At 47.2% G+C, this 17,831-nt stretch overlaps 1 protein-coding gene across 4 annotated transcripts in view; it reads right to left on the bottom strand.

Annotated features, from left to right (window-relative positions):
- The window catches only part of DIS3L2 (DIS3 like 3'-5' exoribonuclease 2), a 178,309-nt gene that overhangs the window by 21,143 nt on the left and 139,335 nt on the right, over positions 1-17,831 (bottom strand). For all 4 annotated transcript variants that reach the window (XM_030455829.1, XM_030455830.1, XM_030455832.1 and 1 more), the window contains one exon: positions 16,604-16,683. In XM_030455829.1, the coding sequence (XP_030311689.1) occupies positions 16,604-16,683 (80 nt within the window). The remainder of the gene's footprint in view (positions 1-16,603; positions 16,684-17,831) is intronic.

The following is a 17,831-nucleotide window of genomic DNA, read 5'->3' as shown; positions in this document are numbered from 1 at the left end:
AGCCAAGCAGCATGGAAGTGGGTGTCAAACAGTATGCTTGCTGTCGGAGAGGAGGGCACCCGGCTGTGGTGACAGAGGGCTCCTTGACTCCAGCTGGAGCTACTTACAGACAGCAGATGAGGAGAGATGAGGTAGTTTCAATGAGACCATAACAGGTAAGGATGGGTGGCATGGGACCTAATGCTGTAAGCAAGGAAGAATCATATCCTTAAAGCCCAGAGAAAGATATGACAAAGCTCCTGAGCTGGATTAGGAATTAATTTCATACCTCAGTCCCTCTGCTGAGGCCATATAAATGACAGAGCTTTGTTCTCATTGAGGTCTGCAAAAACCTCAGATGCTGCTGGGTTAAGGCAGAAAACGTCGCAGTCCCTAGTTACCACCACCCCCAAGCTAACCTGCTTGGGGTTTCTCCTGCTAGGTCCTCCAATGATTTTTATGGATTCCTCAGCTACATCTAAGAGCGGAGGAACCAAATCCAAATCCATCATGATACCCTGAAACTGTTCCTTTGGACCCTGGGTTTTATTGGAGCAAGGAAATTTTGGTTAAAATGAAGACCCAAGTGTGATAAAGGAGAACTCTTACAGTGTTACCTTCCAGGCTCTGAACTGGGAACCACAACCAGAGTTCAGCAGCACAGAACAACCTTCAGGAAAAAAATCTGCCATCAGCAAAGAGCAGACACACATCTTTCAGTGCATTTCCGCTGCTGAAACCAACACTGATCACTGGATCATGATAAGATTTGCAACACTGTCATCCTGCAGAGCCTTGGCAGTGCCATTTAATCTTTGGAAAAGGACCATCTCAGGCATCAGTTCTTGCCTTTGCATACGAGTGTTGCAAAAGCAGAACAACAACTTCCCTTGGAGTATGAGGCATATCCTAAGATGCCCCTGAGTTTTCTTGTCCTACAGACATAAAGTAATAATCTCCAAGTGACCAAACAGAAATAAAACCATATATCCTCAAGTATTGGTGAGCCTCCAGGACAGGCCTGACAGATACCTGGCTCTGGGTGCTGCATCTCTCAGACTGCTTAACCCTTGAGCGAACATGGTAGCTCTGTATATTCAGAAGAAGGAAGCACAACATTAGATCTGCCTTTTGTTTGTAAATTACCATCCTGGATTGGATGGCAATGCTTCCCATGTTCCCTGTGCCCAAACCTGTCAGTCCACATTAGGAATCACAAGGGCAAGTCACCGCCTGTGAGGACTTTGCTCTTGGAAGTGCAACAGTGGCTCCAGCCCTGGCACAAAAGGACCTCAGTGGATGGATTTCTTAAGGTGGTTGGTTGCCCACCAGTCATATTCTATCTAGGCAATCCACTTTGTCATGCCTTCATATTCAGCAACCAAATGTGGATGATGTGGGTTCTAGACTTCTGTTCAGCCACCAGACCTACATGCTCAGCCAACCATTTGCAAATCTGAGTGTGTGCATGAAACACTCATGTGCCTGATATACTGAACCTCCAAGCTCAGACAGAGAAGAGAGAGGTTCCTTCTCCTTCCCAAGCTCTCAAAATACTGTGGGAAGGGAGATTAACAAGCTGCTATGATGACAGCTGCCTCTCACTAGGTCCCTGATGCTCTGGTCACACAACAAGGTCACTTGGAGAAGGCAAATGCAATGTCATGTCTTTCCTGCAGTCTGACATGAAAACTGGCTCTCTACCAAGAGTTATTCAATAACATCGGAGTAAAGGCTTTGGGATATTCCTCCAGCTGACCAACCTCTTAAATGTGCACAGCCAGGGAGAAAGCCAGGGAAGCTCTATTAGATGCCCTTTATTGACCACTTTCAGCAAGGGACAAAAAAACTCAGACCCACATCCCACAGCAGCAACTGACTGTGCCAAGAGGTATTGACAGAAACAGGACACACACACCAGTTAAAACAGACAATTCAAGTCCCCAGGAAAGGGCAGGGATTACATGAACTTAGTTGCCCACTACAGGGGATACAACTGCTTCTGATACATGGTTATTGTTGTCTGGACAAGACAGACAGCAGCAACTTCTGTGAATGCCCATGGGAGTGTTTCCCTCCACAGTAAGAGTGGTACCAGCCCCATTTCAGCCTGAGCTCACCCCATAACACACTGAGAGAGATCCCATATGGAAATTAAACAGTTCAGGACTGATGCACAGATGGGCTGAATGTCAAAGCATGGGAAATACAGAATACAGTACGTGCAATCCAGGCACATTTTACCCTCTTTGAAAGCCACTCTCCCATTGTTATTTAACATCCTGCAAATTTCAGCCAGAAATGCAGTCTCCCATCCGCGCCCCGAACTGGCCTGGGAATGGCTGGGAAGAAGAAAGGGAGCTTGAAATGAACTGTGGAAAGATTTAAGTGCTCTAACTGCTGCTTTCCAATACAATTTTCCACTTGGGGCAGGGGAAGAGAAGGAGGAGAGCCTGACAGCAGTTTAGAGCCAGTCACAGTTGTGACAGGTTCTTCTTTTCCATTTCCAACCAGCTCACAGGCAGAAGGAGCACTTTAACCTCCATTAACTACCACAGCCTTATTCCAGCCCAGGGTTTCACAGAGCAGCAGTGGCAAACTCTTGCAACCAGTTAGGAGCAAGTCCTGCCTCAAACAGTGCTGTTCAGCTCAGTGCAGTAAACCGCTGCCATTCATGGAAGGAAGAGCTGCTGCAACTCTTCCCACAGAAGCTTAGTTTGCAGCTAAGGGCATCTTCCATAGGCAGCACCACTACTGCCTGAGAAGATCATATGAACAATATCTTGCACCCCAGACTCTGAGAACAGGTTATCAGTCATTTAACAAACAGATCTGTTGTACAACCAAGCCATGCACACATACAAAAAGGAGCTTAGGAGAGGAATAAATCACTTCTGCCTCTTCTCTGGCCATTGGAGACTCCAGCTGTAACTCTACCTCCTCATGAAGTTCACTGCATTTATCAGCACTGACCACTGGACATGCAGCCTGAAAGTGCGTATGTAGTATTCAGGGAGTCACAGACAGCTTGCATACACACAGCCCTCATATAGCTGGGACAAAATTATTATGAAATATTGCTACGTGGTTTCTCCCACTTTTTGGCTACATTACAAACTACTAAAGATCATTAAGAAGAACAGCCGCAACTGAGATGTGCCTGTGCAGGGACTAAGCATGCCCTAACTCAGTATGTCCCTGCCTATGTCCCTCCTCACTCCTCTGTTGCCAATGGGGTTGATCCACCCTCAGGTGGTCTCCCCTGCTGAGACTTAGCCCTTGCTCCCACACTCTCCTAGAGCCCAGCTGCAGGTACCGTCCCTTCAGGCTCAGTGATGATGAGCAGCATCATTCTCCCTTCTCCAGTGACACAAAACCTTTGCAGAGCTGCCCCCCTCTGACACTCATGGCTTGCAAGTCACTCACACATATTTTTAGGATTACCCTTTGGCACTGAGTAACAAAAGCAGGGAAATATTAGAGCTGGATGTTGTCAGAGCAATCCATGTCCACCCTGCAGTCACACCAAGAGATGCTGGTGAGCAGCTGTCTCAGGGTTCAGGTGCTTCAGTCTGAGCTGAAAACAAGCCCAGCTACAAGCAAGGCAGACACTTCCCTCTTCACTGCCAGGAATAGCTGAAGGCTCCAAGTATGGCAAATTTACCAGTATAGAGCAGGTAAGAAGCAAGGCCTGTGTCTGCACAGACATATAGTAAAGGAAGAAGGAGGACTGGCTGCAAATTCGTATTTAGAGTGATTGGGACATACTGTGCCCGAATGCTGAGGTTCACACAGCAGCAGCCGTCGGCAGCTCCACATTCAGCTCTGAGTCACAGAGGAACCAACCTGGGGAGCAATTACTGATGTACAAATGCTCTTGAGCTGCAACAGAAAGACCGAGATGAGCTTCCCATCAAAAAACCCTTGAAGACTTTCTCTCCTCCACTGAGGCTAGGGAGGATACTTTCTCCTGCTTAGAGAAGCGAAGGCTCAGCAGAGCATCTGTCAGGGAGGCTGAGATGCTGGAGGGAGGGGAAGTGTCCAGTGACGTGAATCAGGGGTGAGCAGCAGCCACTGCAGCACAGCAGCCTTGCCCTGCCAGCATAGGTGACCGCAGGAACCACGCTCCACTACAAACAAACTGTTCCTCTAATTCAGCCCTCCTGACTCCTCTATTAATATTTCCCCTAAATTGTCTGTAGCTTTGATTAGCCAAATGCATTTTTAAATCTGACTTCAGCACTGTTCCCTACAAGCCCAGCCTGTACTACTGAGAGTCACAGGGCAGGAGGAAACCCCTGAACCCCAACCAGCCCTGAAAACCAACTCTGCAGCACCAACAAGCTCCCCCACACCTCGATCCTTCCCCCAGCACCCTTGTGGACACATAAGCTTTTTGTTCTAGCAGCCCCACAGGCTACCCAAGGACTGAAAGGGAAAACTTAACAGCAGTTGCATGCATTGATGTTAATTTTGTATGTGCTGACAGTCTCACTTTAATCCTACTTTCCACGTTTAAGGTGTTAATGGGAACCTTGATGCATTTCAGAAGGAACGTGCATGGATAGAAGATAGATGCCTGAATCTAAAACTCTGCTCCCAGATTTCACATCAAGTGCTGGATTTGTTTATATCCATATGATACAATCTCCATAAAAGCAATCAACCACCACTGAAAGGAGATGTTTCAATATCTGCATAGCCTTCATACAGCCTAGGCATTAGGTTTGCTTTTATGATGCACAATAATATAATGCATTTCTTCCACAAGTTCCCAAATGTTGTTATTAACTATTTCTTATCTAATAAAATATGCTGCAACATACAGTAGTACATGATGTGGCATTTACACAAGTCGTTTCTCAGGATAGGATTTGCTGGTTTTTAAACAAATCTGTCTTTTCTACACACTACAGAAGGACAAGATGAGTAATTATGTTCTCTGCTTAATAATGTTTTTGCATTGGCCAATTTAACAGCTAATCTCCACAAACCTCCAAGATAGTCCCCCAGCAGCTACATTTGCATGTTGTAATCAAGTCTTGCTATTAAATCACACTTTGCAACAATAGCCGAGCTGTCAAGTACAAGCAGCTCTTGTGCTGGCACCATGCAGGCGAAAGCCCTGGATAAACATGCACAAAGCTACACTGCCCTGCCAGCTAAGAGAGGATCCCATCACATTTCTGGGAGCTTGGGGATGGCTGCACCCACCACAGATCAGGACAAGCATCCTTTGTCCCTGCTTCCTCGAGCAGACAGGCAGCTTGCAGGTTGGTTTCCCCAGGCCTGCATGCAGTGCTCTGCAGTGGTTCAAAGCCAAACTGGTTTGGCTATTATGCTCTGTCTTACTCCTCAGGCTGCCTTCTATGGTGTCATTGAAAAATGGAGTGCTCTGGGTGCAGCAGAGAGAGCCCTTCAGTGCAAAGGTCCCCCTCTGGCTGGTGGGCAGAACAGCAATGCAGAGCTGTGAGGCCTTCAGGGCTGACTGCCCCCTTTGAATTTTCTCCTCCTCCTGACCAGTTTTCTGATGCCTCTGCTGTACAACACAGCACTGTGATGTGGCTGTGAGAGAGGACAGGCCAGCAGTCATTTAGCTAAGTGTTACCATTGGTGTTATCATATATTGGCTGTGCAACCTGGGAATGGCTGATGTGACACATAGCATGAAGCAGATGCTTGATCTTGCTCTAGTGGCTTCTACCAGGAACTGATCCTCTCCTCCTCACTGTGCCATCATCATCCTCCCAAAAACTCATCCCCAAAGAGACCCATAAGATCTTGCTTTGCTCAGCACCGTATTCCTGCTCCTGTACATCCACTGAAGCGAGATGTCCCTTTTCCTCCACTTTCCCATTACCTCAGTTTTCTCTCAATGGGGACAGTGACTGCAAAGATCTGTGTGACTGAGTGACCCCAGTACATCTTTTAAATAACTGCATCAGGAGGCAATGCTTGTGAATTCCCTAGTGCAAACATACTGCGTCAGTCCAGGTTGCTGTCAGTACCAAAACTCTCACTCTGAATCAGACTGGCTCTCCACACTGCCCTGCAACATGCTGCAAACACACAACAAATAGCAGAGACCTTGATGGATTCTGCCTTTTGCAGTAGCCTTACCACAAGGCACAGATTCAACAGTGATGCACATCAGCTGCAGCCCGGCCATGTCGATGATGTCTTTCTGTCCTAATGATTCTTCCTACGCATTAGCACATTAATTTTTACCTTGCCCTGTACTTCCCCATTTATTCAGAAATCTCACAAGGTCTCCTACCTTTTAACATGGAGATAGAGGGAAAGGAGAATTTCTTGCTTGAATCAGCTCACTGTGAAAATAGATCAATCTAGATTCAGTTCCTCTTGCTAATTGTTGGGGGCTGGAACTGACCTTGGGCTGGCCCGACTGGGAATGAGGAGTGCAGGCAACCCACTCAGAGCTCACAGACTCAAACAAGTCACACCATGGTTGACCCTGCCTGCACCCTGTAACTTGGACACTTGTGCCTAGCACCATGTTGCCAGGCAAGTGGCTCTGCACCAGACAGTCCCTGTCTGGCAGCGAGATTGCAAATCAACACGGAGCATAAATAAAGCATGAATACCTCATTAATAAGATGATTTCTCCAACAGGTGCCCAGTTTTACTGCCACAGAGCTGCCTCCCCACCTCTAAGTCCTATGTGACCACAAAGTCCTTCCCAGGGGCACTTCAGTGGAATCAGGCCAGTGTGGCCCCTATCTGACAGGATAACTGCACATGTAGCTGCTTCCTAACCTGATTATGCTGTGATGAGTGGGTTTGCATCAAACCTTGTACTAAATCAGGCTGTTCAGCTTGCACTGTCTGAGGAAATAGAGGTTATGCTAGAGACGCAACATGTCGAAGAGCTCTGGCAGGGCTGCCTTTCACTGGGGGGGTCTGCAATGAGCAGTCAAGATGTCCATCTCTGCTCAGCTCAGTTGAGACAGAAAGAAACCACTACCAGCAGTCCAGAAGGACGCAAGAGCTCTGCTGAATGAGGCAGGAGTGAGCAGCAGTCCAATCAGTGAGAGATGCTCAGTAACAGTTAATCACTGCTGTGTTCAAGCATCAAGTTAATGAAGGAGCAGGAGGGCAGAGAGCAGTGAGAGAGGGAGGTGAAGTGGGGGATACCGAATTTCTCACTTCACGAGACCTGTGCCAGGAGTGGCACAGCCCCACAGAAGCAGCAAAGCCCCACAGAACCTTCCCCAGGCTGGGCTCTGCACTGCCTGTGGGCAGGCAGACCTGCCCCTACCAGCCAGACAAAGAGGAGCAGGTCTCATGCCCAAGGCAGCAGAGCTGAACCACCTTCTCTTTGCAGTAACTGAGACTTGATTGGCAAAGATAAAAGTTCACTTCCCTTTATTCCCTCCTGTTTGACAATTTCAAAGTGCTTTATAAATGCTAATAAAATAAGTCTCAGAGGACTCTTGCTCTTTTCTGCTTTACAGACAGCAGCGGAGCAGAGATGGATGACTTGACTGGTCAGAGATTATGCTTTAGAGTTGGGAGTTGACCATGGAACTCATGCCCTACATGTGATGACCTGGTAAGTGGTCCAGTGGGGTCACTGGATTTCCAGAGTAATCAACAGAGGTAGAAAAACTCGAAGGACATCTTGGCCAACAAGCTCATTGTTGGCTCATTTAAGGGTGCTTCTTCTCGCCAGTCCCATTTTAGATGAGACAGGTGAAGGACACAGAATTTAAGATGTTCAAAGCTGATCTGAGGGATCTCCCATTAAAATTAATGGAAACATTAATGCAAAGTACACTCAGATCCTCAAACAGGTTCTTTCCAAGCAAGATCTTTCCATTAACTTGAAAGGAAGTTGAGCCCAAATCCTCTTACATTGCTGGGAGCGTCTCAGATGATACAGGCAAAGCCAGGTTGCAAATCCATTAGGCTCCAGATTGACTAATGTATGGGAAAATGAAAGAGGTGAAAGTGCTAAGCTGTAACAGGAACCCCACTCAGGGTGACCTTGACACAGAGAGAAGCTGAGTACACAAAACATGATTGTGATTTGAAGCTTCTTTTTTCAGCAGAGAAGACAGACAGAGATGTGGAGGGACCAGAGCCCAGAGCCTCTGAACTGTGAAAAAAACAGCTGAAAAAGCAGCAAGACTCAGAGCAAAGCATGGCAGTAGCTGGAAAAGTAGAACTCACCCTTGCTGCTCAGGAAGGGGTAAGGAGAGATGCTTCCATCTCACAGTTTCACAAGGACATAATTTCAAGCAATAAGGTACACTGAATGCCCAGCTCAGCAAAGTACATGGAAAGACTCAAGGCAAATGCCCTGTTCTTCCAGGCACAGCAGCTGGCAAAACCCAGCTCTGCAAAGAATCGAGTGGTGTCTGTGCAAAGCTGATCCTTCACATTAACACAGACAAGTGTGTCAGGATTTAAGTATGGGAGGATTATTCCAGCAGCTGACCTCCTCTGCCCAGAGGCTTCAGGTGGCTACTGCTCTGTTAAATTCACTGATTTGTAGGGTCTAAAACACTTCCCAGAAGTGCACTTCTCATTCTTTCAAGGACAGTTCCCTGGCCTTCTCTCAGGACATTTTGCCAAGGCCAATCTCTCTTGCCTCTCAAATGCACGTTTGATTTCTAGTCTGAATGCTTCAGCTTTCCACCAGTAGCTTTTTAGGAGACAGCAATCCCAGCTGGCTGACAATCCACCCAATTACTCCAGTTTACATTGCCAGTTCCTTGGAGAATGAAGGTACTCAGTGCTGAACCGACCTTATAGGTCCTGAAAGCAAAACTGAAAGCCCTTGTTCTCTCCAGGCAGCAAGTGCAGATCCCACAGCAGGCTGGCAAGCAGGACTGGAAGGTCTACATTTAGGCATAGCATCCTTCATCACTGCCAGCACAACACATGCTCCAAGTACTCAGCACCCCCTTCATCACTGATGGTTTCACTCCACTTCCTGCCACCATATGAAGCTTTCCATCATTAGTACAAAAGGGAAGGTGGCACATGCACTTGTCTGATGATGCCAGTGCCCCCTGATTGTAAGATCACAGAGTGGACAGCAAAAGTGATACCTGGCAGGGAAGTTGCTCTGCACCATGACTGTACATTCAAGTTCGCAGAGACTTTGGCTTATATATTTTTCCCTATTTGTTACAAAAAAGGATGCCTATCAATCCTGCTGGGAGAAGGGGTGGTTAGGGTATCTGGAGATTCTCCAGCCACATCTCAGTTCAGGAGAGGGCCTTCCTGGACACAAAATCACTCCAGTGAATTGGGCTGATGGTAAAATTGAGAGATGCTCCTTGTGGGAAGAAGATTATTCACTCTTTCCCATGTCAGACCTGTTCTCTCCTTTCCACCTAAGGGCTATTTAGAGATTCATCTGATTCATGGCTACCAAGAAAACCCAGATCCATAGGTTAGTAATTTTAGTCCAGATATAGCTCACTGCCTTGGGCATTACTCAGACACATATAGGCCAGGGAACTGGTGCTGAAATGCTTCTGAGGACTTCCAAACATATTGTTAAGCAAATGGATAGGTAAACAGGTCTCTGGGGATGATACATGGACACTGCATCTCTGACTTAATTACAATTGCAGTTGATTTTCTCACCTAATTGACTGCCACTGAATATCCAGACATCAAACACTGACACAAGAGTTTTACAGCTCTTCTCCAAGTGAACACTGTGAAAAAAGATAAGATTACAAAACTCCCCTGATTCAAGCCAGGGATAGCAGGAGGTCACACACTCACATGCACTGAAGAGCCCAGTCTTTCGTCCCCCTTGACAATGGGAGCAGACACTGAATGCTCTGGTAAGCCTTTAAGGATTTAGAGAAAGATCAACTGGCTGAGGTGGAATATTGTGTAGGCCACCAAACAAGCCTCAAATGTTCATTTGGAAGAGGGAAGGTCATCTTTAAATCCCATCTGCTTGGTCAGGGCAAAGGCAGTTTCCTTGACCACCCTTTCCATTTGCAGCCCTCACATCACACCGACACTGCAAGGATTTGGCAGTTACTATTTCTACAGCACTGACAGATTGGAAACCTGTTATTAAACACCAGGGTGGCAGGAGGAGGCAGGTCTGTGTCAAGAAAAGCAGCTAAGTAGCATGTGGGCAAGAGCCTTTAGCAAGAACCCTTCTTCCTCATCAAAAAATGGTCATAGGGTCCCTTCTGCAAGGAAAGAACAGCTCCTTGCTCCTTAAAGTCTCAGGTGCGAAAGACTGTTTTGCAGCCTATGTCCCAGGAGTCTTTGGTTGTGAAAAACCAAGCTCATACCTTAGTCAGGAAGGATTACGCATCTGAAGTTTTAAAGGTCAACCTCCAGGCTTATTCTCCTGGATTATTTACCCTACACTGAACGAATGCCAGAACTAGGAGGACTGGTTTATCTCTGTGTACAGGGAAAGAATAATTCACCAGCATTGCCTGGCCAACTCCAATGCTTACCCTTTGGCAGGTGAAGGATACACATCACCTGATGACTTTGGTAAAGTTTAGTGCCAATAAGGCAAACAAAAAATGAGATACAGTATCATAAGAAAAACTCCAACCTGCTTAGTCTTCTCTTTTGCAGAATATATCTTCTCTGAGTGCTAACTCATGTCTTGGCTTGCATTTTGCTTCTAATCCTATTCTCATCCACACAGACACCACTTCTACCAGAGCCTGCTAGTGTGTTAAGCCCAGGAGAGGCTGGCTTAGTCTTAAACCCAGGAGGTAACTCCAATCAAAGTGGTGGTATTCTTTCTCAGCAACAAAAACACAGGCTTGCTTACCATGCTTGCCTCTGAAGATTTTCTGTGGCCTCCAAAGACAGCTAGGTACTCCCACAGCTCACCAGGAAAGAATCACGGGGCAGCCTGGCTACCTCCAATCCAGCAAGACTTGGGAAAATGCAGAAATGTAGCGATCCACAGTGGTGATCGCAGAGAACTGTGTGGGATCGCACAGTGCAGTGGGACATGACTCCTCCCAGCTAAGCCACCTTGTCCAGTGGGACACCCTAAAGTGAAAATCCCACCCTGGAGAATTTGACACTGACTGGCAGATCCATTTCTGAAATGGAATTAATTTTATTTTGATCAGAAATCTAAAAAAGACATTTCATAAGCTTCAGGTAAATAACTTATACTAGCCAGCATAAATACAAGCCTGAGATGTCAAAGGATGATATGTATATGGATTTCTCCCACAAAATCCCAGTCTGCCAGACCAGTCAAACAACAAGAGATGCCAGCTTCAGAGACTCCCCTGGCAATGCAGGTCAGAGTAGGGTGAGCACGTATTTGCTGATCACTAAGCAGAAAATCAGACGCCATTAGGGGAGACAACCACTCCCTTTATACCAAGACAAGCAGCGCTGCTTCGCTGGGATGCATGACATGAAACAACCACGTTATAAGGCAAGTCAGGCACCCAATGACTGTGTGAGCTGTGCAGCAGCTCCTTGCACAAACAACCCACTCTGCAAACCTCAATTTCTCATAAGGAACAAAACACACTACGGTAAACCTGCCAGCTCATTGCAAAGCAACCAGGTCCATGCTAAAGTCCAACACATGAGCTATACACCTGGGAAGCACTTCTGAAAACAAATCAGTTACGCTATGTCAGCTGCTTTACATATTTTGTTCCAAGCACTCCCAGTCAACAGCTCTCCTAGCAAAATAGAATAAATCCCAAACAATTCTGCTTTGCGCTGCTCAGAAAAATAATAAAGCCTCCAAACCTTCACCCCAAGCTCTGTTTACACCAAACCTGCTGCAGCCCTGAACGATAGCAACAAATGGAGTGAACTAATGTGTTGGTGACAAATAACCCATTCAAACAACATGAGCATAATTATAGGCTGGCTCTCTGATGTAATGTTGGGTACATCACTGCAGATTATTACATTCACCTTATGAAAAGATTGCAGACAAGAGCTCAGTTGGTAACCCAAACAGCATTATATATCACTAGCCTGTCAGCATCAGGCGTGCATGCACCCTGGCATTTGAAGTCCTGGTGTTTAAAGTGATAATCCAATGTACCAAGCATCACTGATCTTTATATAAAAGGGGGCACCACTTTTCCTTTCAACTGGAGCTAGTTTTCACTTCTCATCCTGAAGAGTTGTGTGGTGCTGCCCGCAAGTGGCTACACTGCACAGCAGCTTGATCTGTAGCACTCCAGGTCCCCAGAGAGAAAAAAATGATCAATACTCCAATGCTGCTTTTGTAAGAGGTCTCTAAGTGCTTCCCTGCAAGATGCTGCTCCTCTGGGCTTAGAAATTACTCTGTAGAGAGCATGAAATCGCCCAGTGCAAATTCATAACCCTAACACAAACCCCAGCTGCAGTAAGGAATTAAAACGCAATTCATTGGCGAGCTGTAAGATGGCCTATGGGCAAATATAGCATCTGTGATTTGTGGAAGGGACCTACAAAAGAGACCAATACCTGGAGGCTAAAGGATCAGAAAGACCATGTTAGAAAAGTACCAGTTGGGGACAAGGAAGTGTCTCATTGCCCTGCAAATATGGCCCACATAACAGGATGAATTTTGACAGGGAGTTACATCTCCTTGGTGGGTCTGGGGAGGCAGGGACTTTGATCTGAGAAAGAGGGTAGTAATCAGAGTACTGGAAGGAAGACAAGGGCATGTGAAGGGTCAAACTTCAGGTAGGTAGGTGAGCAGAGCCTAGGAAGTCTCCAGAGAAATGTCTGGATAGTGACAGTGAACACAGAAAACAGACTGAATCTCCTATTCCTTGGACACAGCCAAAGGACACTAAACTTCTCACAATTAATTTCTTCCAGAGGGATCTCAAGTTGGCTTTGGCTCTCCCTGCACACAAGCTGGAAGAAGTCTCATGACCATCTGTAACCTGTCTTGATCTCATCCCTCCACTGCGTGGTAGCCCACCAGTTCAGGACCAGCTGGCCTGGGCAGGCAGGCTGCAGAGCAGGATGCTGGTGCTTACTCAGCACAGCCAGTATCATAGTCCTAGATGGGGACCTGCAAGTGTGTGTTATAAAAGAGGATTCATGAGCCATGATGGATGCAAATGGCCCTCCCTGATTGTCTTCTACTGCCTGGCTGGGTATTGCAATCCGATCCACTGCATGGGCAAAGGCAGAAAACCAGACCCACCTTGAACACCAAACTGGTGCTTCGGTCACACCCTAGGATGGCTGGCAGGGTTGTTCCCTCCTGGGTGTGACTGCTCTGGGCCCATGTGAAGGCTAACATGCTCCTGTTCCAAATGACACCCAGCACATGCCTCTGGCTGTCCTCGTGGCATGTCACATCAACCTCCCACTGCAGGACAGCCTTCCCACAGCACCTTCCCACGGTGCTCTGCTGACTACACTGACCCCCATCTGGGAGAATATAAGTAACATGGCTGGAAGATGACAAAGCAGCTGAGAGGCTTTTGTGTGAGGTCAAGTTATCTCCTCTGGGGCCAGGAAGGACTGGCAGTCAAGGGGAGGAAAGTGTCTGGGTCTGAGCAGGAAAGAAGGGGAGAAGTGATGTTCTCTGCTCTCACCCTCTGTGACCGCAGGAGCCGTGACAGCCCCTCTCCTCCATTCAGTCCCAACACAGCACTTGGATTGCTACTGGAACCATCAAGTGCCATCAGATATCATCATATCATGGCTGGGGGTGGAGGGGCAAGCAGCTGCTTGCCCAGCACCTCCTCTGGTCTCAATCCAAGGCTCCCCTGAGCCTGGTCTCCCCAAAGTGCCCAGCTCACACTGGAGCGAGTGCCTGGCAAGCATTGTGCCCATCAAGGCTGCTGCAGGCAGGCAACAGGAAGCTGCCAGGGTGGTCAAAAACTCCTTGGCAGGGTTTTATCATTTTATAGGGAACAAATTCCAATTGATTGCCCTTGTAAGAACCTGCACGCTACTTGCACTTCTAGCCTAAGCAATAGAAATTTTAATTGCTTTGGTAATTACACTTTCAGCAATGCTGTGGCCCTTTGTTCTGAGCAGGAGGCCAATATCTGCTGTTCTCCGGTGGCCCCGTCTGGCTGCAGCCTGGAACAGCATTTGCCACTTGGAGGGGAAGGGACACTCCTCCAGTGATCAGGGTGGCACTGAGCCGTGCCTTGCACATCCCTGCTCACACTGACCTCTGGTGCACCAGGCACACTGCCCAGGCCAGAATACGTGTGCTTTACTGTCAACTGAGATCACCTCCGCTTCCTTTTGTTAAAGCTGCTGCTCAAGAGCTTCTCCTGCTGTAATTTTTTTCCCTGAAACTGGGCTCCAGGGTGCACACTTCCAGTCTTTCCCATGCATCAGCTTGCCGTGTATTGTTAGTGTTTCTTCTCTGGGCTGTGAACAGCTCCAAAACATGGTGCAGACACAAATGTGAAATCAGTTTAACTTCTAGATACATCTTTAGGTGGATGCAGAAGGGCTGTTATCTCCTTAGGTCCAGCTAATCGAAGCACCATTGAAGCCTGACTAGGCTTGGGAGAACACAAGGCCTGCAATTTACTCAAGGGAAATTGCTAAGGAAAAATTATCACAACTGCCACACTACTGTACAGATAACCAAGTAACCTGTTGAAAGGTCCAGCACTTGACAAGTCTGGACTCTGCTTGGCTGAGGAGGAGCTCCATCCAGTGCCCCACTGCACTATTCAAATGTAATGCTCTGTTGCAAATAAAGCTGCAGCACACAAGCTTCTCCAAATTCACCTAGGGTAAAAACAGAACTGAGCACATGTTTGGCTAAAGAGCACTTTACCTTCAAGAATATGTTGGCTGCAACAGACCTTCACGCTTCAGTACACCGGCCAAGGATTGTCAGAGGCCCTGGGCTGCATGCACGGGGCTTAGGGGAATAAGTGTGTGCACAAACTTAGGAAGCCTCTCCCTGGGAAATGGGATCCTGCTCACCCCAGGTTGGTCCAGCAAGCTATAAAATAGAAAGCACAGGGCTCCGCAGGGAGGTGTAATTGCAATTTGGATTCGTCAGGCACACACAAAGTCTGTGTTTGCTTGCAATCCCACTCATCATGCCTGCATCGTATTTTTCCAACCCATGATCCTGGCTGGCATGGCTCAGGGTGGCTCGGCTCCCACGCTTGCCAGAAATGCAGGTCACAGCCATACATCTCTAAATCAACAGCTGCCAACATGCCACAGCTACTTTGTCACATGCTGGATCACTCACCACTAAAAGCAAGGTTTCCAAGTGGAATTGCTATTGGCCTTAGTATTTAAACAAAACAGTTCCACTCCTGTCCCCAGAGTTTCCTCAAACAATGGCACAAAACACCCACTGGAGCCCAGGGAGACAAGGGTCTGCAGCAGAAAAAGCCACGGCTGCTGATTTTTTTAGATATACACCACACAATTAGAAACACTGCATCTATAAACTTCCTTAACAAACCCCTAGTAGCTCTAGGGCTTTTCTTTTCTTCACTGTTCATTGTATGTTGTCACCTTTTAAAAGCTCAAAAACAAACACTCCTCCCTTGTTAACTTTATGCTTTTGCACCTAAGGACACTTTTAGCTCAGTGGCTGAGGTAACAGTTCTTCTCATCTGTGCCTCTGGGCCTAGGATAGCTCAGATGGGACCAGGTATCATGTGCTAATCTCCCATCCGCAGGTGGGAAAGATTCTCTCAGAAACTATTTTCTTGTCTAAACACTGAGATTTCTCAGCTTAAAAAGGGGCAGGTGCTGCTGTGGATGCCCCTCTTCCTTGTTGGGAGCATTCTCTTCAGCATTTCGGAGCAGATCTAATTACAGGCTGTTCTGTTCATTTATAATTTCATATACACTCCTTTTTTTTAGGTTAAACTTCAATAACTGGCAAGAAGCAGAACTATATGGGTGGAGGCAACAGGCTGTGGATTTATGACATGCTGGTATTCAGGCAAAGTAATGCAGCGCGAACACAGAAATATCCTGAACTGTGCTGCTGCCGTCAATTTGATAATGAGAATGTGATCTGAAATAAAAACATCTTGGGTGCCAATTCAATACGGCAGCTAGTAAAAATAGGCAGAATACCTAGAAACTGAGGACTCTGTGCTCCAAACATATCCAAAGCTTGAATATCATACAGTACCTTATAAAAACAGAGTGCGTGGCTGCACTGGGGCTGCAATACCACAAACAAAAGGCTACTCCATGAACCCATGTGAGCTTGAGCAGATAGAAGAGGATGCTGTACCTCTCTGTAACTGAGCAGAAGCAAGGGCTGCCCTCTTTGGGGCTAGTGCAGCCTTGGATGCTTTTCCCCATTGCTCACCTTCCCAGAGCCACCCCAGCACAAAATAGTTCAGTGTTAGAGCTGCAAACCTCTCTGGGCAAAGCCTGGCTGAGTTCTGCCAGGGACCATTGTACACAAGAGCCAGCCTTTTAGCCAAACAAAAGCAGCTTTTAAAGGTTGCAGAAGAAAGGGGGCTGCAAGGCCTTGTGCATTTTAAAGGATCCAGCCTTTACATGAGCTGCTCCCAGTTTCAGGTCAAGCCTGAAGCCTGCATTAATCTACTTTTAAGTGGTACAAGAAGTTGCTATCCCTCTGCCAGAAGGCAGGGCAGTTTCCTTTCAGTGCACCTTCCTCTATCTGCTGCATGCAATCTTCCGCGGGACTTACTTGTTGCTGTCCCGGTACTGATAGATATAACAGCCTTGAGGCATCCCGCTCTCCTGGTCCAAGGTAAATGACAGCTTCAGCTGCAGAAAAGAGAGGGGGGTAGGGGAGAATGAAAAGAGAGAGAGAGGGGGAGGGGGGAAAAAAAAAAGCAACAGTTTAGGCTCTCAGTCATCACAGCAACTTCAAGTGAGGCTTGTGGGAGAAAGCTTAACTCACAGAGACTGACACGCAAACACCATGGCCTGGAACATAACACAGGGTTCCAAACCTCAGGGAAAAGTCACATGCATTGCAGAAACCTCTCATTTTTTCCACCCTTTGTTACTATAAAGTGTTTGTGGTTCTTCTGAAATGCATGGGTCATAACAGTTCACCCCTCCAAACCCACCCACACACACCACCCTTCACCAAAGTGACTGCGGTTCCCCTCAGACACTAAAGAAATGACTCTTCTCCATCAGCAGCTGCAGTTCCCACGAGCCTTTCTCTGAAAACTTTCCCGGCCCCATCTCGTTCCTCCAGTGCATTAGAAGAGAGGAGAAACCACAGAGGGAAAGGTGACAGATTTTTCCTTCTGTGCAGAGTTATTAAAGAGCTGTTAGAAGGGCTTGCAGTTTGGATCCGTGTCCGGCAGGAGGCTATGAAATGACCTGGAAGCTGCTTTCTTTGCAGCTCCAAGAAGGCACTCGGCAAGGGCTTTCAGATTTCAAACAAGGCTCACATTATTTAAGGGGGAAAAATTAATCCTCTTTCAACAAGCAATGGAATGGTTCTGCAAAGAGACTTTTTGCTGAAAATGTAGCCAGGGGTTTTAAATGCTTACACTGCCTAGAAAACAGCACGGGGCTGAGCCCTGCCACAGGAAAAACATCTGAGCAGCCCCTCTTTCTCCAAGTAAAAGCTGCTGGGCCCCAAACAAACCAGTGTCCCACCAGCTCCTGCAGCCATGAGGTGCAGTCCCTGGGCTCTGCAAAAGGGCTGCAGATCCTGACCAGTCTCCAGCTGGCTGGGTAAGAGGGGCAGCATGCTTCAGAGGAGGTGGCTGCAGTCTTCATGCACTGAAAACTTTGGCTTTTTTAGGGCCACAAAGATTACTAACATCAGGGCTGTCAGCACTACTGGATTGTGCAGAACTCTTGAAACAGACTGGAAAGACCATAGCAAGGGCTAAAAGACAAAGCAGGTTCGTTATGATAAGCCCATCTTTCAAACAGGGAAAGAAGAGCAG

Source organism: Calypte anna, chromosome 9 (assembly GCF_003957555.1).
Source record: "Calypte anna isolate BGI_N300 chromosome 9, bCalAnn1_v1.p, whole genome shotgun sequence".
Lineage (NCBI taxonomy): Eukaryota > Metazoa > Chordata > Aves > Apodiformes > Trochilidae > Calypte > Calypte anna.
Note: the sequence above shows the minus strand (reverse complement) of the source record. Positions and strands in the feature narration are given on the sequence as shown.